The 23,852-nt window shown below is 38.7% G+C and overlaps 2 protein-coding genes across 2 annotated transcripts; both read left to right on the forward strand.

Moving 5' to 3' along the window:
- Window positions 1-157: 157 nt before the first annotated feature.
- eri2 (ERI1 exoribonuclease family member 2) lies at window positions 158-4,967 on the forward strand. The gene is made up of 9 exons (XM_056371205.1): window positions 158-351; window positions 635-699; window positions 798-878; window positions 983-1,110; window positions 1,221-1,383; window positions 1,639-1,739; window positions 2,135-2,216; window positions 2,306-2,394; window positions 2,862-4,967. The coding sequence occupies exons 1-9, from the start codon at window positions 329-331 to the stop codon at window positions 4,302-4,304; spliced, it is 2,175 nt and encodes a 724-aa protein (XP_056227180.1). The 5' UTR covers window positions 158-328; the 3' UTR covers window positions 4,305-4,967.
- A 217-nt stretch (window positions 4,968-5,184) lies between these two features.
- On the forward strand, window positions 5,185-9,140 carry thumpd1 (THUMP domain containing 1). Its single transcript, XM_056371207.1, has 5 exons — window positions 5,185-5,966; window positions 6,694-6,871; window positions 6,955-7,040; window positions 7,423-7,585; window positions 7,675-9,140. Exons 1-5 carry the CDS (start codon window positions 5,760-5,762, stop codon window positions 8,004-8,006), a joined length of 966 nt encoding a protein of 321 aa, XP_056227182.1. The 5' UTR covers window positions 5,185-5,759; the 3' UTR covers window positions 8,007-9,140.
- The last annotated feature ends 14,712 nt before the right edge of the window (window positions 9,141-23,852 follow it).

Here is a 23,852-nt window from a genome sequence, read left to right on the forward strand (position 1 = left end):
ATATATATATATATATTTTTTTTTTTTTCGTTCTTCTTCATGTTTTTATTTTGATATGAGATGGTCAAACCGGAAGTATAGTTCGTTCCGTTTCGACTAACTTCGTGGCTTTTCTATGATCGGTTATTTGTTTCGGCAGTTGATTATACTTTGCAGACACAACTAATCGAGCTCAGAATGATGGATGAGTATTTTTTTTAAAAGAACAGCGCGATTTTAGCTTTGTTTTCCTCAGTAGCTACTGGCGAGACTCTATCATAATTTTGCATTCTTTATTGTAAGATTAGTGACAAAAATCTCAGCGGTTCCTGGATTCAAAGAAACAGTTATGTCTACAAAGAAACTGGCCAAGTAAGTAGTTGGTAAACCAACAGCCTTTAGCCTGTTAACTAGCTAAACAGCCAACCCAAACAACAAACTGGAAAGACAAAGATACGTTCGAGTATCTAGGTTAAACATTTGTGTTAAGTTGAATGTCTTTAAAGGTCAGTGCTTTATTCAGCAAAAAGAAATTGTAGTTTTGACAAAAAACAGCATGAACGTTTAGTTTAGTAACTGCATTCAAGGAAATCGGTCGTGTTTGCGGTAGTTAAGGTTTTAGTTTTTCCTCTTTAATCTCTCCCTCCCTCCACAGAGAGCTCGGGTTATTGAGGCAGCGGAGTCAATCTTCATCCGGGTCAAAGAAATCTTTGGTATCTAGTGAGTATGATCGTCTGAATAGATAACGTTTACATAGAGGGTTAATGTTTAGATTTGATTGCTGTGGCAGTTCTGTAACACTGTCTGCTTTCTTTCAGATCAAATATTTTCCTATCTGATTGTGATTGACTTTGAGTCCACTTGCTGGAGAGAGAAAAACAACTACAGCCAGGAAATTAGTAAGTAGAACTGATCTTTTAAAATATATGTTTCATATAGGACGACTTATTTTTTCCACCTTTATTGGCAGTAACATTTTTATTTTCTTTCCACCTTCCTGTAGTTGAGTTCCCTGCTGTCCTGCTGAACACGTCCTCAGGGGAAGTCGAGTCTGAGTTTCACACATATGTTCAACCCCAGGAGCACCCTATTCTGTCTAAGTTCTGCACTGAGCTGACAGGGATTACACAGGTGTCTGTGCATATGCAACTACAGCTACAAAGACCACTGCACTTTCTAGTTGTGTTTACATGTGTATGGTTTTATGTTGCATCTGACAGCTTCATTTCTCTGTCTCCCAGGTGCAAGTTGAGGCAGGGATCCCACTCCAGATCTGTCTTTCTCGGTTCTGCCGCTGGATACAAAACCTGCAGCTTGAGAAGGGTGTGGTCTTTCCAAACAGACAACAGAGATGTTCTGCACCTTCACCTTCTCAAAAACTGTGCACTTTCCTCACGTGGTCAGGTAAAAAATATTTTTTAATTGGTCTATAATTCGGCTTGCTGAGCCATAAATTGTTAGTAACGAACCTGGTACGCCTCGTCATGTGGTCCTGGCTCACTTTAAGAGATTCTTTCCTGCGTTGGAAAAAAGATCACACAGAATGTCAAAGACAAGGCCATTTCCATCTTCAGACATAGCGACACTTATACAAGAACTTTGAATTCCTTGTATTTGTCGATACAAATGTAATGTGCCACCATTTGCGTTGCGTATCAGACTGGGATCTTGGAGTTTGTTTACAGTACGAGTGTAAGCGCAAGCAGCTCCATAAACCTGATGTACTCAACAGCTGGATAGACCTGAGAAGCACATACAGAGTAAGTACAAGCTCACTTGATTTCCCTTTTGACATCTATTCTCTTTCGTGCTGTCTAACTTATGTTTGTGATCAAACAATACATTTTGTAATTGATTAATCTACTAATCTTATCCTGGGATTTCTTGTTTTTTTTCTTTAAATTTACATTTTTAATTATGACAAAATTCATTTATCAGAGCCTAATCGCTTATTTTTTCTGACCAACATCTTCCAAATCCAGAGGTATTCAATTTACAGTAGAGAAAACAGCAATTGTCACATTTTAAGAAGCTGTAACAATTTTATTTAATAAATGATTATCTGAGCAATTAATTAATTATCAATGTGTATCATTAACTAAAGGCCTAATCATTTTGGCCCACGTGTAATAAATCCTTTTTCTGTTTTTTCCAGCTCTTCTACAACAGGAAACCCAAAGGCCTGAACGGGGCGCTACAAGATCTAGGAATACAGTTTTCAGGGAGAGAACATTCAGGTACAAAAAGAGCAAAAGTTCTTTGGTCCAAATAAATCTGCATAGACAACAGATATAATCTAAACCTGTTTTATCCTCTTTCCCCTCAGGTTTGGATGACTCTCGAAATACAGCTCAGTTGGCTGCGAGGATGATGAGGGATGGGTGTGTGATGAAGATCACTAGAAGCCTTGAAAGGGTGAGTGGCAATCGTCCGACGATACATCCCAGCTCCTAAATACCATGCCGCCCTTCTGTCTCCAAAAGCAAAGCCTGTTACGGATGATGACTACAATCTATGGAGATCTTCACTGATGTAGCCTTTTTGGTTCAGAGAGATTTTACATGTAGTTTTTTTTACATGTTTTGTGCAGATTTTTTTATATAAATAAACAAATATGACTGTGGACTGCTGCAAGTAATAAACCATGATCTTCCTGCCTTTTATGTGGTCCATTTTTAATAATTTTGTTCTTGATGAAATTTGAAATGCATCTTTCTGGAGACCGGGAACGATAACTAACCATGCAGCTCAAAGGGCTGTAGAACATAACCACAATAACTACTAACACAAATGATTTCATATTACAGTTTCAAAGAAAATCAGGAATGGATTATATTGTATGAGTTGTCGATTATATCTCTCATCTTATCTTCTTCTCACAGACCCCGTCAACAGTCAAACCCATGTTTGGAAACACAACTGCAGACAAGAAAGAAAAGGCCAACACTGATAAAGAGGAAAATACACTTACCACAACCAAACCCTCATCACCTAAACCATGTCAAATAAAATCATGTTCAGAAACCAATACAATGAATTTAGATACAAAGGAAACGTCATGTTCGGTTCAGGAATCTGTTCAAAGCCTGATCTCACCCAAGACCGTTCTGACTGGTACAAGTAAACCCCTGTGGGGACGCAGCAGGAGGTCAGTTACCTCAGAGGGTGTCGCTAACCTTTCCTCTGCAGTTATGGTAAATGGTACTTCACCACACAGTAACGGCAACAAAAGCCTTGTTCTGTGTTCTACTACTCTGGGATCCCTTTCACATCCACATCACCGGCTCTCAAAAACCAGAGCAGCAGTGGAACTTGTGGAGGAAGAGGAAAGTGAAGATCTTCTAGTGGAAGCAGAGGAGAGGTGTGCTTCATATGATCATGTGGTGTTGGAGGGTGCTGAAGATGATGTTATCAATGGAGATGATAGAGAGTGTGACACTGAGTACATGTCAGATTTTGACAGTGGATGTTATGTGTGGGAAGACTCTGACAATTCACATTTAAGGGCCAATATGAGTGTGGAAAACAATTCTGAAACCAGTGACGTATCCACAGCTTCTGTATCTACAAAGAAGATAAGAACGGATCAGTTAAAGAAGATGGTGCAGCACTCGGCGATCTCAGAGCCAGATACATATTTTGCTGTGCCTAAGGCCGTTACTTGGGGCTCCAAAACAAATAGGCATGAAATAGGACTTAAAACCTCTCTACATCTCCGAGAGAAGTCAGAAGGAGCCCCACAAACCTCCGAAACAAACATGCCTTCTTTATTCAGGCGCAAATCTTTCATCCCAGAAAACACCTCCACACTGAATACCTCATTTGCCAAGCCCAAACCAGTCATCACGCAAAATAGAAAGCACAAAAAGACTCCATCTTCCTTTTCCATCTACACTGACCCAGCAAAACAGGCTGCAGCTCCCTCCCATCCTTCCTCATCTCGCTCGTACACCCCCAAGAATGTCCTCTGCTCTTTGTCAGCCAACACACTCTCATCATGTACCAGCCGTTCCTTCATTTCTGCGAAAACAAGAGGACAGAAGATCACATCCCCACTGTGTGCGTGCGGCCGTCGTGCAAAGCGACAGGTCGTGTCCAACGGTGGTCCGAACCAGGGCCGAGGTTTTTACTGCTGTCCGGTCCGCCGCTCAGGCAGCGGAGGCAGGATCCAGAAAGGATGCGAGTTCTTCAAATGGGAGTCATCTCTGATGAAGAGTTGTGCAGTCGACCATCCTGCTGTCGGGTCGTCTGTTTCACTCTGTCAGATCAGCTCGGCTCTGAACTGTCGTCCGCAACAAAGGTCAACACTAAGAAAAAGCTATTAAGGTGTTGGAGAAACAGTTGCACCTCCACCCTCGTACCAGTCACTCTGACACTGAGACACTTTCAATGCAAAGTATGAATAATTCCCACAAAGGTGGTTCCTGAATAACTATTTTGTTGGTTAACCTGTGTCTAACCCTAATCTTCTCTAATATTAGAAAAAGCTGTAATGATGCCCCCCCACTTGTACATGGATTGGATAAAAAGGTCTGTCCAATGAGTAAATGTAATGTAATGGAAAAAAAGGAAAAAAAAACCCTGAAGAGTTGGGCTTTTAGATAATGAAGGACATTTTATTTATTGCACTGCCACACATATTGGAGAGTTCTCCTTTTATGAAGTACATACAGGAGTCAAATCAAACCTTTATTTATCAGACATTTTAAATGCTAAAGTTAGTGATTCCAATTTTGATAATTGATGTCAGCAAATTCAATTAATGCTAAAAAGCAAATTGGCTGCTATGGCAAATTGTAAGTTGAGTATTTTTGCTTTGATGCATTTTATGGGAGGCATTTGTCATGTATGAATCAATAATAAACACATGGCTAAAAATGAATGTTATCCCTTTGGAGATTAAATTAAATGGTTAATAATGATAATAAAGACAGTTGTATTTGTGCTTATTGTGCTTAATGAAATAAACACAATAGTTTTTTACTTTATTCATTTTGCTTCTTGGTTTTCAGCATCACCTTTACATGAAGTACAACCCCAACTCTGAAGAAGTTGGACTGCTCTGTTAAGGCTAAATAAAAACAGGAAACAATGATTTGAATACAGTACAAAGACAAGATATTTAACGTTCAGACTGATAAACGTAATATACTAAATAAATAAATATATATGCATTCTCAATTTGATGTATGAACACACCCCCAAAAGATGCCACAGATGCTGGCTTCTGAAGTCTGCAACGATCTGAATGGTCCTTTTTCCCCATAGTTGGGAGGACACAATGTCCACGATTTCCAAAAACCATTTAAACTGTTTCTCCTCCTTGTGTCAGTCCATCTCAGATGAGCTTGGGCATAGAGAAATTGTTTCAGAGTAAAGGGAAGCTTTACCCAGTATAGTGTTTCCTAAATAAATACGCGGTGAGTGAGTTAACAGTATATTTGAATCGTGAAAATGTCGAAGGCTTTTGTCCCTCTTCGCACGCCGTACATGGCTACCTAAAACGTGCTATGTTGTGACTGAATGAGACGTCGTTCCTTGAAACGTGAAACAGCCGCACTTTCAACTTGAGCGCATGTTTATACTAAAAACGTGAACTTCTCATGGCTTTAACATTGTAGTCGCTGCAGTTTTAAAAATCTCGTACAGTTTGTGTTAGCTCCAACGGTTACGCTAACGGCTAATAAAGCCGAAGGGGAGTAACCAAAACAAGAAGGTAGCCCGCTGCTACTGAGCTTAAATACAAAGCTTTGAATCAGCACGAAAGCCTCTCTGCTAACATGTCAGCCGCGCAAAACGAGTCGAGGAAACGGAGCAAGAAGCGGTATGTGGCCGGCCACCACAACAAGCGGTGGAAGGGCTCCCGAGAGCTGGAGGTGGGCATGGAGGGGATCCTCATCACATGCAACATGAACGAGAGGAAGTGCACCGCGGAGGCCTTCAATCTGCTCAACGAATACGCCGACGAGCTCTACGGACCCGAGAAGGTGAGCGAGACAACATTTGAATGTTTCCTGTTATGCTGTAAGATCAGAGGACATTGCACAGCACTGTCTGCGTTTAAAAGCTAAAGGCCATTTTGATATTAGTTCTGTTTCCAAAAGTTTCTGTGCAGGTTGAACAAGTGAACTGCACCTCGAAAAAGTAGTGGGAAACAAAAGCTGAATTGTAATTTTTTTTTTTTTTTGACCTTATTTAGCTTTTTTTATTGCGCATTTGTGTTTTATATTATATTATATGAAGGTAGCTAGGGCAAAAGGATGCGTTATTGCTCTGGAACAGACAGCTTGTAATGCATATGGAAATTTAAACTAAATGTAAACCTGGTTTCCATTTCAGTATTTACTCATTTTCTGAGTCAGAAACGACAAAAAATGATGTCTAACAATCTGATGTAATGTTCAAACAATTAATCACGAGCAAATGAAGTAACTTGTTAAGCAAGAATTACAGATATATGCTCGTTTTAGCTCATCAGATGTGAGTAATTGCTGATTTAACATGACATATATTATAAGAAGTGGACCGCTTCAGGTTTCGGGATTTGTGGTCAGGGGGACAAAACAAGCAATTTGAGGATATCACCTTAGTCAGCCTTGGACTTTATCTGTATTTTCAAAAAAGAAAAATTCAAAAAATATGAAAAATGAATTTAATGATTGTTGGTTGCAGTCCTAATATGGTATTTAAAATTTGCTACTCTTATTATCACAGTTGCAAGATAATACTGGGAGCAGCAGTGAAGAAGAAGATGCTGAAGAAGAGGATGTTGAGGTCGCACTGAAGAAGGAAGTGGCACAGCTGCAAGCATCTGGAACTAAACCCGAGAGGCGCTTCCAGGCTTTGGACAGCGGAGCAAACAATGTCATCTTCATCAAAACTCAAAATCTGGGTAAGCATTTAATTGAAAGAAGAGTTAATGGTTTATCTCTTTGTAATATGGCTATAATATTTGTTTTCTTTGCTTTCTCCTAGAATCTGACAAGTTGGTTCATCACATCCTGTCTGATCTCCACACCACCAAGAAGAAAAAGTCCCGCGTGATCCTTCGGATGCTACCAGTGAGCAGCTGAAATCATAGCAATCTACCTAACTCTTTTTAATGTGATAGAAGTGATTCAGCACGTGCAGCATAAAAAGATGTTATTATACAAGAGGTTGAGGGACTTTGGAGCAGATTAGCTTTTTATATGACTTAAATGATTTCTATGCTTATTACAAGTAAACTGGTGGTTTTGGAAATGACACATTATTTGACATTTTTAGATATAACACTTCTAATGACGTAGACACCTAATTTACAACAGTTAGGCTGTTTTCTGTCGTTTAAATAAGGTGCAGTGTTTTATTACAATCAAACTTAATGTCAAGTATATATATCAAAACAAAAATAATTTAGTATTGTTGTCTGCAGTGTGTGATCCTTGTTTTGATCTCATCCAGGTAACTGGAACGTGCAAGGCCTTCCAGGATGATATGGTGAAGTACCTGACCACCTTCTTGGAGCCTTGGTTCAAAACCCCAAGTTGTGCTACCTATCAGATCGCCTTCAAAGCCCGCAACAGCAGCCACAACAAGAGAGACGAAATCATCAAATCAATTGCAGGTAATATTGATCTGACCTTTTTTTTTTTTTAAGATTAATTATGACGGTGTTTAAAACTGAATTGACCTTTCGTTTTTTGATCATTGCAGGTCTTGTGGGGAAGCTGAACCCTAAAAACAAAGTGGATTTGACGAACCCAGAATTGACAATCATTGTGGAGGTCATTAAGGCTGTGTGTTGCCTCAGTGTGGTAAAAGACTATACACTGTATAGAAAGTACAACGTTCAGGAAGTAGTAAAAGAAGATGCACCAAAGCCTGATGTGACAACAGCAAAAACAGATGCAAGCACACCTGAGCAGAAGGAGAAACAGGATGCAGTGGAGACGAACCAAGAAGACAAGAAAGGTGAAGAGGAAAATGACAAAAATGTGCCAGAGGACAAAAAGGAGGTTGATAAGAGTCAAGGTGAAGGGGAATAAGGGATCCCTTTTAAAGAAATGGGTTGTCAGCTGCTGAGTTAGATTTAAAATTTCTCAGACATAATAAGTTGCGTCATATTGTAGTAATTTTGTTTTTAAATGGAAGGATAACATTACTTAAAAAAAAATAATAAGGCTGACAAGAGTCAAACAGGATCCTCATATAATTTAATGTCTTTTTTTTTCTATTCATGACGATGAGACAACGGTGCCAACTTCATTAAGATGTCTGTTTTAAATAGCAGTGATTTTGAAGTAACTGTACATATCACCCCTCTGCAGCATCACTTTGCCAACAGCTCACATTTTTTTAATGCTGAATTTCATTTTTAAATTTATATGTCATTTTATTTTTTGACATTTTTAAACTAAAGAAAAACAGAGTTTGGTTCAGGTCAGCTTGTGTGTCACATGTAGTAATAGACTGTTTTTGTAAGACATGTTATTTCCAAAAGCTGTACCTGAATTAAAGCTGCCTGTGTTTTTGGCTGTATCCTTTTCTCATTTAATGATACAACGTGCGTCGCTGATTGGCACAGCGAGGAAAAAGGGAATTTGAAAACTGCTACATAAACATAATGAAGTACGTATAATGTTCTCACCTGCGGGCTCTCAGGGCTTTTACGTTTCACATCATGGAGTAAAACGTCCTATTTGACATTGTGTCCCTCTAACCACCACCGTCATCCTTGAACTGGCAGTTTCCTCTCTGCACCACAAGATGGAGTTAATGCCTCATTTTCTAGAGGCATGGACATCTGTGTGACAAGTTGTGCTCATGGGTTTAATTAATCACAAAACCTTAACCCTTGTTAAGATTTCCTCATGTCTTACCTACTTCACCTACCGTTCAAATAATTTTCTATATATCTTGCAATTCTTTGTGCTTGTGAAGAGTGTAGGCTTTCATATCGGTTTAAAAAGATTACACCTAATTTGATAGATCATATCCGACAATAATATGTCTCATGACGGATGTTGTGAATTTTCCTGTATTTGACAGCAGAAAAGTGATAAAGTGGAACTAGCCACTACAAGCTGTGATGCCAAAAATCTGACCTGTTTTGGGTGTGATGGTTAATTTTTTTGAGTGGTAAAATGCCTCAATAAAATTTGTTATATTTTGTCACGTTTTATTGTTTCATCAGATTTTTTGCGAACATTTCCACAACAAAACAATCTGAAGAAATAAGACAAAAGAGTCCACGAGAGATACTAGTGACTGAGCCAGTGTCACACAGCTTCGACCTTATGCTCACTGCATGCTAACACGCTCACCGAGACAATGCTACCATGCTGATGTTCACCCTCTAATCATGCTAACGTTTTGTATATTAACATTAAACATAAAATGCAGCTAAGGTTGATAATGTAATTAATTTTGCTGGTATATGGTCATAAACCAAAGTATTCGACAAACTGAAATTGTGACCTGACTAAAGCGCTAGGTGAAAAATTATGGATGATTAAAATTACAATGAATCATCCCGAAGGCGGCATGTGTCCTTGCCAGATTTCAGGCCAATCTGTCGAACAGTTGTTGAGACAGGTTGCTCAGGAGATCACCAAAATCAATAGGATTTATTTTCTGGGGACCTCAAAGGCCATGCAGAACAAAATTTCATGGCAATCCATGCAGTATATTTGTCGAGATACTGAAGTCTGGATTTTGCACAGGTCTTGCATTCTGCGACTCATTCAGAGTTTTGTATCTGTTCAGTTTGCAGGTTTAAGTCACAACATGTGCTTCTGTAGAATTATCTTGGGTCTCTCCTCTGCGTCCACCAAGCCTGCCTCGAAAGGTCATAGACAGTTTTATGGTTTGTCTTTTGAAGATATTACCAGGAGAACTTGTCTTTGTTTATAGATGTCTAAAATTAAGAGAAACTTTTTAAAAAAAAAAAAACAATGTAAATGTGTTTTTTCTAAAGCAACAAACTAAGCAGTAAACAAGGTGTAAGACGCAGTGATGGCAATAATCACAGGAAGGAGAAGTATATACAGCTCTCCAGCTCAGTCACGTATACACAACACACACACACATGCATTAAATGAATTCTTTTTCTGCTCATTACACTTGGGCTGGGACTGTTGCTGTGACCCTTCAGTCATTATCTCCACTGCATTCAACTAAAACTCACAAATTACATCGCCACTGACTCTGGGTGCCCCAATCAGTGTGACCTGCTGACAAGCTTATAGCTCGAACACAAGGGGAAAGGATTATATGTTTTCAGAGTGCCAGTGTGTTATTAGTACAATACCAATTAGACTGTGTGTCCGGCCTACAGGATGGCTAAAGTACAGTGATACCCCATAATGATATCACAGTGGCAGCATCTTAATGATATCTCCGCTGTCAGGTGAAATTTTTATTTTTTATAAAAGACGTCATAACAAAATTTCCTATAGATGCTACAGCATTTTTTTTATTATTAATGAATGGTTTTTGGAAAGAAAGAAAAGATAGCACATTCAGTTCATTAAAAGCATTCTGTGGAAGCTGACAGTTTTAAATGTTTAGCCAGGAACAGCATAATCAAAATCAAGACAATATTTACAGTGGTAAACACTTGGTGTTGTCTACATGAGAAAATAGCCTCTGATGTTTTAATTGCCCCCAAGGCCATGTCTAATTAAACCTCCATGGGCGCAAAAGCCCACTGCTTTCCAGCCAAATAGGCGTACAAGCACGTACACACTGTTCTGCCACCCAGGACTGTACACTCATTCAGGTTTAAATGTCACAGGCCTGTGAAACAATTGCATCCACAGGCGCATGTGCACACAGTCCCCAGGGTCAGGATTAGCATCCACTGGTGTGACTCCATATCTGACCTTTATGAGTGGATAAGCAGCGCTCTCCAGGGTCTCATTTGTCTCACTTTATCCGAACAATGGCCTCAACCCATTCACAACTGTAGCCTTCTCTCTCTCACTGCAGAATGAACACGGCGAGGCTCAAATTGTTGAACTTCAAAGCTTTTCAAGGACTCCAGGTCCAATTTTCACTTATAGTGCATGTGGTTAAAATGACCATGGTTATAAATCAATTTCAAAAATTAAGCATCACATTATAACCTTATGACTAAATAAACCACAATCAGAGTTACATTTTGAGAAAAAAAAAAAATCTGTTAATTTTATAATTTAATTATTATTTATTAGGGGTTATCACATTTTGATCACCTTTTCTGACAGAGACTCACCAGTGGGAAAACCTCAGACAAAAACACAAATACAGAAACCTCTCATGTGAAATAACTAGGACTATTCCAAATTTGACAAGAAATGTTATGTTCATGGAGGAACCTGCTGTTCATAGAAAGACGCTGACTGATAAAATGTGTTTTCAATCCCTTGTATATATCAATTGGGCAGCTTGTCTGTTTGCAACCAAGTCCCACTTAGAAAAATGGTAATCTTAGTGTATTATCTTAAGAAGTACCAAGTAGTAACATAAATGGTATTCTTTGTAGGAAAGCATTAAATGTCTAAAGAGAAGGATAAAGTGATGCACGCCACTATGACATGACAAACATTAAGCTATATCTAAACTAGATAGGATGAACTGTATATGTCTGTGAACATGTATACAAGAGGGAGGGATACACAGTGATTTGATGGAAAAACAGATACATGGACAAAGAGACGAAGCTCTGCCCATAATTCTGTATCGCAGCTACATTTACAGTTCGTCCTTCCCTCCTTATCTTTACCAACAAGAATGCACCGACCCAGCACGAAGAAATTCACTCAGAAACAGAAAACTAAAAGTGTCTGAGTGTAGCATTCAGACATAACACGGACGTGACTGAGCCACATTAAATACTGAGCATGATGATTGATGACAACTGACTAAAGTCCATCTGCTGATGAAAACAGTGTGATATGGGTAAAAATCTCTAGAACTATGAGTAAGGGGACCTTGAGTTGAGGTTTTTTTCAACCACAATTAAAACCCTTTATTTACTGCCCCATTAATCTTTTTATGACCCCCAGATTTATCTTGTGACACCTTGGCGTAGTCCTGATTCATTTACTTATATCGTCTTAATTATATCTGTGGGTTTATTCTATTGTAATCATCAATCAAATAATCTCATAGTCTTATCTGGCAATTTGGTCAATGTTTGTTGTTTTTAAAAGCACTCTATAAAAATTTGACTTGACCACAAGAAGTTCCCAAACAATTAAACATTCTCTTACATAACGGGCCTCATGGAAGATGTTGACACATCATAGGTGTTAATAACAAAATGGATGACGGCTGAATTCCTTTTGTGCATGCTGGCTCATTCTCACATTGTCCTTGCTTACTGCACTGTGCCCTGGAATAGAGTCATTGTTAATGTAATAGTAAACCATGAGCTTTACCCACTTCACCAAGTCAAAATGTCTGCTGTCAGATTCAATTCCTGTTTTATTTCACATTATACAATGTTAAATCTACAACATAATAAATAATGTGAAAAAAAGTGAAGTTTCATATGAACCAATGAACAGATCCGAAATGTGGGTGGTGATTTAGATGTCGGGTTTACCAAGTTCATATTCATAACTGTCAGACCTCTTAAAGCTGTATATCTGCATTTATAATATTGTAATGAGATTTGGTGTGTCACTCACAAGCATCGCAACTTTATGCAATATTTGGGATAAAGTCTCAAAAATCAGAAAACAGAACAGAGCATGGGACAGTTGCATTTGCTTGTGGCAATTCATGAGCTGACCAACACTAACTGAAGGACACTAAATGTGGTATTTGCTTGATAACAAATTATAGCCTCAGAAATGACCACTGAGTTGAATCTGAACGTCTGACAACTACAAAAAAAAGCGATTTTGAGCGTTTGCCAGGCTGGTATTTTCCTGCAGAGCCATTGTATAGTACGGCTTTTCTGCTATATTGTCTGTCCTCTCTAGGTATGTATCAGTTTGTAGCTTTCCAGATGCTTTCCCTTTTGTCATGAACATGCATAGTCAATAGATGCACAATGATTTATTTATTTATTTATATCTATTGTTACAGTGAAGGGAATATGTTTTGGAGAGCATCTATTTCTCTGAGAGATTGCGTGCGTGCGTGTTTGTGTGTGTGCGTGTTTGTGTGTGTGTGTGCGCGTGTGTAGCAGTCAGCTATGTGAATAGGGTTCGATAATGAGAAATGCTTATCAACCCTCTACAGCCTGTCAGCTCGCTGCTATTAGCTGTTACCCCAACAATCCTACAGGTAGGCCAAGAGTGCTCGAATTGATTCCAAACATTCCTATTTGTCCCTGCAGAAAAGGAGCAATCAGCAGACGGATTTAGTTGATTAGGATTATGGTAAGTAATTTATGGAGGAAATAAGTGGGCATTTTTAAGGGATCTATTAATGTGGTGAAATTAGTTTTCTTAATACCTGGGATGAAGTTGCTGTTTGAATGTAAATTACTGTTTATGTGATTGAAACGTGGACTAGAAAAAGAGAGCTTAGTTTTAGGACAGTTTGTGCAGTTGTAGAGAGGGAACAAATAATTTAGGAGCAGTTTTTCTCATCCGCACACTCACATTTATTCACTCATTCTCATCAGTGGCATAGTCCTTGCTGAGGGTACTTTCCATATCACTGCATGGCTTTTGCTGCAGAGAGACGCACTTTAGCATAATGCTAACAAGAACCTTGACAATTAGATAGACAGCAGGGGGGACTCGGGGGCAGAGAGGCAGGAGGGCAGCGTATGGAGCTAAGATGTGAATAAAAACCAGGGAAAAATTAAACAACATGGAGGCTAGAGGGAGGAGGCATGTGACTCTAAAACGCTTTAAATTTATTTTGTTTCTCCATGTAATGGTCAGTGCTTAAAAGGAAGAAATCAAGTCCATGTTTCACTAATGAGACTTGATATAAGCCTAACACAGATGTATGAACACACAGAAAGAGCTCAGCTTATAACTGAATGACACCGAGACTCATAAGATGTAATTTGAGTCAGTACAATTGTTAAGAAATCCCATTTGTACAGGCACCATCATCTTTAGAAGACCCTACTCCCAGCTATTTTAGTACATCTTCAATCGTGTTATCAGCTTTTCACAAGTAATGACTCAGAATGATGCCTATCATGTCAAATGATACGTTTTCTAAACCCCAGTGGCATGTGAAGAACATGTTTGAGCTTATTTGCACTGTATAAGAATTATTCATTCAGATTTGGTAGCTTATGTTAGCTTGCTTGCTATAAGCAAAAGACATACAATAATATTGGTATGACTGGATTTCAGAATCAACTTTTCAGATATAGCATTAGTTATATACTCTTTACCAACATGTGCAACAACACTGAAATTAGAGAGATGATAGTGTTGATAAAATGCTAGAGGCAAGGCACATGTTTGGCCACACACATTTATTCACAAAGATGGCTATAGCTAATGTTAAGTTTAAAGGCTAAGTTTAAACTAAAATTCTCTACACAACTTGGTTAAAACTTCTTTGCAATATAAAATATATCCCATATAAATGTATAGTTTCTGTGAAGACAGCAAGTAAAATTTGCAGTAAGTACAAGACAAAGGTAAAATCCAAGTAACTGCTTTCTGCCACAGAGAGACGACCAACTAGATTCCTAAAACAAGAGAGCTGCAAATAAAGCTGCAGGTTACTCTTAGCTAAAGCTTTCTTCTCTTTTTTCTTTTTTTTTTTACTTTACTTTTTTTCCTCAAGCTTTCTTGTCATTGACAAATATCTAATTTGATCAGCGGACATCTAAGTTATTCAATTTTTATAATCCACATAGTTAAATATTTGTAATGTAACAGTAGCTAAATGTAGTCATGTTGAAGAGTAAAACCTCTAAACTAGAGTGTAACTACACTAAACTAAAATATAAAGAAAGAAAGAAAGAAAGAAAGAAAGAAAGAAAGAAAGAAAGAAAGAAAGAAAGAAAGAAAGAAAGAAAGAAAGAAAGAAAGAAAGAAAGAAAGAAAGAAAGAAAGAAAGAAAGATATAGAAGAGTAAGAAGATATATTCAAGCTTAGACTGAAATCCTAGTATTCATGTGATTTGGTATGGTTAAGTTGGGGTCAAATAATCAGCCTCAAGAGAAGCATAAAATGAAGGCATTTCTATCTTTTAGACAGTTTGTTAGCCAGCCTGAAAACTTGAAATCCATTTTCTCCACTTTGCTTTTGTAGGTCAGATATAGGAATACTGTTTGTTTACTGTTAATTAAATGAAATGTATGTCAAAGACATAAAAGTATTGAGTTGTAAAGGCTTTATTCTGTTTGCTGGTACATTAATGCTGTACAAATGCTACTTGATCTGATGTTAATTATGTGTGTTTTTGGGGGGAAGATCTCATCGGATTGGATAACAGCTGCCGCCGAGGACTGAGAGTGTGACAGTGAAACATGTATATGTGATTTTCAGGCAGATGACAGACAGACAGAAGGGCTCCTTAAGAGGACATACAGCTTTAACAGGATTGGAAATGGTACCGACCAGCTGTAAGAGGTAAGAGAGAAAGAGCAGGGGATGAGAGTCAAAGTGGGAGGAAGGAGGGGCGGCTACTCAAGGAGGCGAGTTGGTAGATCAGTTTGAGAAGGAATTAACTGTCATTTAGCACCAAAGTTGAGTAAGAACACGTTTGTGTTTGCGGCAACAGCTTGGAAAGATGGACAAGGAAGATGAAGTAAATGGGGAAGAAAAAGAGCGAGCTTTGGGATGAATGAAGCCGTTAAACACATCATCAAACGCTACAGGCACAGCAGGGGGCCACGGGATACACCCGTCTGAGAGATGGGTGGTGTGGGTGTGTGCATGTGTGTGTATAGTTTTGTATTGGTCTAATAAACCATCCATCTGCAGGGAGAGCAGAACAGTGGATGCAGGGAGCGGGGGGGTTACAGCACTCTTTATGCTCCATATTTACACCCCTTTCAAACGCACAGACCGACAGATACACAGCCCTGCCCAGAGGTTCTTTGATGCTTGTCGATACCGCTGCGTGATGATGTCATACGGCACAGAGCAAGGGAGGGAGGCATGATCAAAGGAGCGAGGGAGGGATGAAGACGCAGGAGAGGATATCCAAGACAACAACGGGACAAAGATGGCGACTGCTTCTGCTATGGGACGTCCACTGGCGTCTGGACCTCTGCATCACCAGGAGGAACCCAGGCCGGGCAGCGAGTGTATTCACTTCCCTTATTCTAACAGGATGACCACCAGCATGACACACTGGAACCACCAAGCCAACCTCAGCCACCACTACCGCCGGGCTAGCACGGTAAGCTCTCCGTCTACCTTAGCCTTTCCTCCGCTGCTGTTAAACCATCAAACCCTCAACGCCCCGATGTCTGGTTACCATCACTCCATCCCAAGTATTTATCATGAGTTGCCATTCTTTCTAATAACACATTTTCTACCCATTTTCTTTCTTTTTCTCGGCCCTTTCATCATGGTCTTTTGGCTGTTAATATAGGCCTCTCTTTGCCATCAAAGGCAGCACATCAATTGCCTTGACTCCCAAGTGTATGTGTGAGGGTGAAAGAGAGAAAGGGAGAGAGGAGAAAAAAAAAGACGAACACCATGTATCAAAGATCAAGGCACGCTTTCATGCCTGATTTTGGCCTTGGTTGGGTTTTGCTTTCCATCATCTTTCCATCCTCCCTTTTCTCACTGTTGTAGGGCTGCAGACGCTCTCCGACCCCATCGAGGTTTTCTCCCAGCGCTCGGTAGTCCAAATTCCACATTCGCTGAAAAATGAAATCAGATTCTTTTGTGGGGAAATGGAAGCAAAGACATTTTTTTGTGATTCTCTTTAAGAATATTCTGTAGCTCACAGGCTACTGGGCCAGAGCTCTGCCCCAATGATGACAATACGTGAAACAATATTTGAATAAGCAGCAGGAGGGCAGCCAGCTAATCCACTGTGGCTAATCCAGTATTGGTGCAGGCCATATTGGTAGCTGGAGTATTCAACACCATCACAATACACATCAGCAGGACGCCATGGCAGATATACTGACACTGCTACTACAGGCATGGCTGGGAAAGGCCAGCAGATGGATGGACAGGTGGATGGACGGATGGGTGGAGGGATGATAGAGAGATAGAGAGATGGATAATTGCATGAATGGATAGAAAACCTTGATATTGATACTTTGGCTCCTTTATTTCAGATATTGTTTGTCCTTTCATGTAAATTAATTAGGGTTCTTTAAGAAAAAGAAAAAATGGAGGAAATTAAATGGTTAAGACAAAAATAGAGTTGAAACCCTTCAACTTTCAATGTCCTCCGTGGCTGCAGGACAATGTTTATGTAAAAATTATAGTAAACATGAAAACAAACCGACATGAAATGTCGACATCATCCTACTCACTACACGGCAAATAAAATAGTCCACTGTACAAGATCTTTCTTATCCTTTGTTCTGGAGCTTTCCTTGCAGCCAAACAAACTACTTGTCTCCAATTAATTTTCTTAAAGAGCAAAGGTCTGTTTCTCTTTCAAGAGGTATATAATGAAGATTTCACTCTCTGTGAGCATCTAAATGGGTCTTTGTGCTGGGAGGCCCCCAAGAGATAAGCCTGTTTCTGACAGGCCTCCGTACAGACGCCTAAATCTGCTGTGGCAGCTGGAACAAAGGCACCCCTGAGCTGGACCAGCGCACTGACCAAAAGCTCCATCTCAGCTGTCTAAGGGGGCTGCCTCAATTTAAGAATTAATAATCCACTTTTATCTTGACTGGAAATGGTTGTTTTCGTCACATAGGCTACTTGACAACAGTGAAAGAGTAATTCATTGGGGCTCTTTGTCTTCTACTGAGATTGTAAGAATAGTTCAGAGCGGCCGGCTAGAGTCATCAGTTGATCTTGGAAGCGGCATCAAAGATCAATGACATTGTAATTTAGCAGTGCAAGATGAATTGTAACTAAGGCTGCATACCCTACAATTTTCTGTTACACACACTTATTAGCCAAAGCATACAGTCTCCTAGAATCTGAGACAAGCACACACAGTTAAAAAAGGAACAAAAGTAACTAAGAGTGGCGAATCTAGATGAAATCCTATCACAGTATCTGTAATTTGTTGTTACAACATTCATACGTGTTGTTTAAAAAAAATATCTGGAAATTAATTTAAGAAAAAAGATTATGTATAAAATTACCAAACAGGATGATTGTTTAGCTCTTCCATGCAAAAATCATAATAAAACCCAATCCTGTTGCTCAGATTAGGCCTTTTTAACAGAAACATTTTGACATGTCACAGTAGGAAATAATAAAAATGAACGATAGTTGAATTCCATTTACCTTATTCAGTGTCAGGGTCCTGTTATTGTGCATGCTGACTCACTGTCTTACTGGGAATCCTAAATACAATGGAGCCATCATTAATGTTATCAGTAACTTTCCGTACATGAAACCCTCGGCTGTGGAAAAGGTTTATAGACTAATGCAACCAGAAATATTAAAGTGATATACACCCTGGTATCAACAGCGTGGCACAATCTCAAATTTACCGTACATAGGGTTATACTCACACAGTGAATATATATTGTCGAATCTCCTCATCCTAAAATAGGATGGTGCTCTCTTCGTATTCTATAACGCACCATCACTGGGTCAAAATTTTAAATTTGTCTAATACTAACTAACTACGAACTAATGACATTTCCATCAGCCTCAGCATGTACTTGTTGTTGTGTTTTCTGCTAACTAGCAAATGATAGCATGCTATGGTAAACATAGCATCAAGCTCGAAGCAGCACTGTGCACTAAGTACAGCCTCAAAGAGCTGCTGGCATGACTGTAGACTTTAAGCCCATGGTTGACTGCTGCTCACTCAGGTTTTTAAAATGCAACTTTAATTCAAAAGGAAGGAAATTGCACTTTGAACTGAAAAATACACCTGCGAATTCAGATGTTTGACCCCCAAAATCACAAAAGTGAAATGTATCAGAAAGTATTTTTTGTGTCTGGACTGTTACATTTAAAATCTGGTCATTGGCAAAAGAGATAGATAGATGCAGAAACAGACAGATAAATAGACAGACAGATACATAGATACATAGATGAGGAGGGGGCAAGGGGAGGCACCAAGGTGTATTGGTGCCTCCCCTCTGTGATGACCTTTCTTCAGCTAAGAGCTCAGACCTCTACAATACTCTCTCTCACACACACACACACACACACACACACACACACACACACACACACACACACACACACACACACACACAGACACACATACATAGTCAAGATTCATTATACATTCATAAGTACCAACATGCCCCCAACCCCTCCTCACCAAGACATCATAAAGGTCAAGTTCATCTTCCTCAGTATTCTCTCTTTGTCTCCCTTCCCTCTCTCCTCATTGTCTCTGGAGACACTGCAGCAACCACAACAACACCAGCCTGTTGCAGCAGGAACCTGTGTATGCATGTGTGGATGTGTGTTGACTGCGGAGGATATAAGCCAAAGTGATATGAATACATTTCCATAATGAAGCGTGTTTAGCTTGCCTGTAAAGTCTGCCAATCAAACACATCGCCAAACATTTCATCATCATTTTCTTAAGCCATCGGTGCAGCGAACAGCCCCGCTTCATTGCCGCCCTGTGACAGGCTTCTCTAGATCTCTTACTGAACTATTTCACACTGGTGCTCTGTGTTAACACATCTGAATGGTTTTAAAGGTATAAGCTCATAATTAGCTAGGATTTTAAAGTGTGGCAGAATCCTATGTTTTCTGGGATTTAATTGGTCTTAAGGGTGGGCACCACTAAGAAGCTTCTCTCATCTGTTGTGGATATGATCAAACATAGTCATTTATTGTACGTTTCAGTCACAATAGTCCAAAAACTATGCATCACTTGAGTCTAAAGTAGCCTTTAAGACAGTAAGAATACACATTTTTAATACTATAAAGACCAAAATCCCAGACAATATCTGTTTAAAATCATGATATACCAGTATAATATTAAATTGTTTTGATCAAATTGTACATTACAGACTTTATTATTGCCTAAATGGAAAATAAAAATGACATAAATCAGAGCTACAGCACAGATGTGACTGAAAAAATGTCTGTTGCTCAGCTGGCTTATTTCTTAATGATCATTATTTTTTTCATTTCTTTTTGTGTGTGTGTTTCCCAGGTTCAGATTATGATGGAGAAGCAGTCCATCCCAGAGTGGACAGAGATGAGGACAGGTGTCTGGACCTCACCTGAGCCACCTGACCCCGCCTTCTCCACACGGGACAGCTAGCTGCAACAACTCACAGGAAGCATGGTAAACCACTGTACAACACTGTGGAGCCATTTGTTTCAGAGGTCTATTGAAGTATTAAGTTTGAAAGGCGACTTTACTCCAAATGTATGTTCTGTATCTTTCTCATATTTTGACTGTAGTGATGATCATCCAAAGACAAATCCCGAAGAGTTTAACATCATAATGACTGCAGCATTTTCACATTTTTAATTTACATTGACATTAAAACATCATTCACTGAAGTTTCTGGACAGTGTTTTCTGCATTGGTATATTAACACTGACTGATTCAAAGTCATTGGAATGTAATTAGAGCTGAAACAATTACTCAATTTATCAATTAGTCGATTGAAATAAAATGAATTGGCAACTGTTTTGCTGGTCAATTAATCGTTTATGTCCATTTTTAAGCAAAAATGGCAAATATTTGATGGTTCTAGCCTCTCCAGTGTGGGGATGTACCACTTTTCCTGTCTTATCTTGTAGTAAACTGAATATCTTTGGGTTTTGGAGTATTGATTGAATAGAGAAAATCTGCCTGAAGACATCGCCTTTCGCTCTGGGAAATTATATTATACATTTTCCACTATTTTCTGGGGTTTTACAGACTAAACAACAGATCAATTAATTGAAAAATGAATCTGCAAACTGGTTATTAATGTAAAAAGTCATTAGTTACAGCCTTAAATGTAATGTACATAAGGCGGGATTTTATCTTTAACTTGTGCCGATGTTATTGACATTTGCCATGAAAATTAATGTTTTATTAGTTTATTAGTAAATGACAAAGCGTTACATGAATTACTCTTCAAGTATTGTTATTAAGTGAGGTTCAATGTTAATTCTCAACCTTAGAGATAACAAATTTCAATCTCACCACAAGGTCCAGTTAGTAGCTCTTATGGAGCAGACTGTCAGCTGCTGTTTCCAAGGTCGTGAATCATATTTGAATTTAAGGGGATGGAGAAATCGTTAAAGTGCTCGCAAGAAAGTGAAGTCTGAGCATTTAAGATTCCATGACAACTGGGCAATCTCCATCTGCTGATGAAGATCATGTGATATGATTGAAAGCTCCAGTGCAGTCACTAAAATTACCTTTTAGTGAGATTTTTTCCAGGTTTTTTTGAGTGGAAAAAAAGCACACATTGGAGACCATTTAACATGATAAAAACACATATGAGTAAATGTGATTTTCAGACTTCTCATATAAAATGTAGCCTGAAGCGTCACATGTGAAATCATCAGTTCCACATATAATACAAAGCATGTGATGAAGCATGTGTGGTTTTTGGACACTTCACATGTGAGAGCATGTGAGCACGTTTTTTGGTAAGAGATGCGTTTAATCTATTGGTAGCAATGAGAGAAAATAAATAATCTAATCTCACCTTCTCTCTCTCTCTCTCCCTCCTTTCTTTCTCTTTCTCTTTCTCTCTCTCTACACCCCCCCCCCCCCCCCCCCCCTCTCTCTCTCTCTCTGACACACACACTCACACTTTCACACACAACCTGGTGGCAGCTCGGTGCTCCTGACTGACTGACAGCCCGGCGGAGGGGAGTGACAAGCGGGACGCTCAGGTGGCGGCGGCGGCGGCGTGCTCTCTCTGTCCTGTCAGTCACTGTGCCAGTGGAGATGGGCTCCGTTAACTGAACACCTGCTAAAACAATCCGAGGTGAGTCGACTCCTCGTTTTGCTTTGGTGTTTCTCACCAGCACATGTGGGTTTCTTCGGGGTTGTCTCGCATTCACACCGGCTGGTTCCTGCCTGGAGCAAAGTAAGCTGCACCTGGTCATTTTGTCTGTGGTGCTGTTCTTGTGTCTGTCTCTTTTATTTATTTATTTGGGCTCCTTAATTTTTTTATTTTATTTGAATGCATCCTGGCTTTTATTTCATCTTTATGACAATGTCTGGTATTAACAGCTTGTCAAAAGAAATTTTAGAATCAATTAAAATGACAGCGTTTGTAATGCAATCCATTTTATCTTGTCAATTTGTGTAATGACCTATTGTTGGCGGTGGGGGCGCTGTTGGGCGTAGTTTCGCTACCCTTACATAGATCTGCGACAGATAGAACTGATATGATCTATAAAATCTGTTTGACATCAATTTATTTAATGAATCGTATGTACATTCACTCAAGTACTGTACTTAATTAAAAATATAATCATACTTTACTGAAGTAGGTACATTTTTTCCTATTTGTACTTCTGCCCCATGAATGAATCATATTCTTTACTCCAGTAGCCTACATTTATCTGACAGCTACAGTCGCTAGTTACTTTTCATATCAAGATTTCACTTACAGAACATATCATTAGTCTATAAAATAAGATGCTTTGTTATGGGTTATACAACAAATAACCGTGCTGTATGAAGTTGTTCGTATTTGCCCCACTCCAATGCTAGTCCGTCTGATGGGTACTTTTTCTTGGGATACTTAAAGTACATTTGCTGTACTTCTTCTGCGCTTTAACTTAAATAAATCTTCAAATGCAAGACTTTTCCTTGTAACTAAGTATTTTTAAATAATGGCATTGCTACTTTTATCTAAGTAATCTAAATACTTCCTCCATCAGTGTGTACTGCATAGGTATGGTTACTGTAAGAACTTGTGGAAATGGAAGTATTTTTTTAGGTATGAACAATCAGTGAATTGATAAATATGTATAAAACAGAAAATCCCCACCAGATGTACTCGGCCGGTAGTGTTCAAGATAATTCCATAAATGTTGTAATCTTTGGAATTACTATTAAGTTACACAACTGTTCACGCAAGCACTGCTTTTTTACCAAACTCTACTCTACTACACTCTATGTATTTTTTAGTACACTACATTTATTACTATTTAGTTACTGGTTACATTACAAATTGAGATTTGAAAAACCTATGAGCATATAAAATACATCCACTCACAGTAAATAAAATATGTAATATTACCTCCACTGCGATCAACATTAAAATGTTTCTTACATATATGCATCAGTAATAACAATAATCCAATAATATAATTAAGGCTGCTACAATCAATTATTTTCATTATTGATTAATCTGACAATTTTTTTTTTCGATTAATCATTTAGTCTAGGAAACCTCAAAAAATTGTTAAAAATCAAATATTCAGTTAAAAATGATGTAAGGCAAAGAAAAGTGTCAAATCTTCTCAGAGGCTGAAATCTGCAAATAATTGGCGTTTTTTCAAATTTTTTGCTCGACTAAAACGACTGAAACTATAAATCTGTTATCAAAGTAGCCTACTTGCTAATCTGTTCATCAATTAAGGTTTCAGCTCTAAATATAATATAGCTAAAGTGAGTAGGATACTTTCATTTTCATATGTTAAGTATGAGGTACATGTACTTTATTTAAAGGCTGCAACTAATGATTATTTTCATTATTGATTATCTTGCCAATTATTTTTTATCAATTAATCGTTAAGTCTACAAAAACATTGTCAAAATTTCGCTGAGCTGATGGTGACGTCTTCAAAAAACCCAAATATTCAGTTTACAGTAATATGATAAAGAAAAACTGCAAATCTTTTGAAAGGCTGAAATCTTTTGTTCGACTGACACTACTG

This window comes from Seriola aureovittata, chromosome 3 (genome assembly GCF_021018895.1).
Source record: "Seriola aureovittata isolate HTS-2021-v1 ecotype China chromosome 3, ASM2101889v1, whole genome shotgun sequence".
Classification (NCBI taxonomy): domain Eukaryota; kingdom Metazoa; phylum Chordata; class Actinopteri; order Carangiformes; family Carangidae; genus Seriola; species Seriola aureovittata.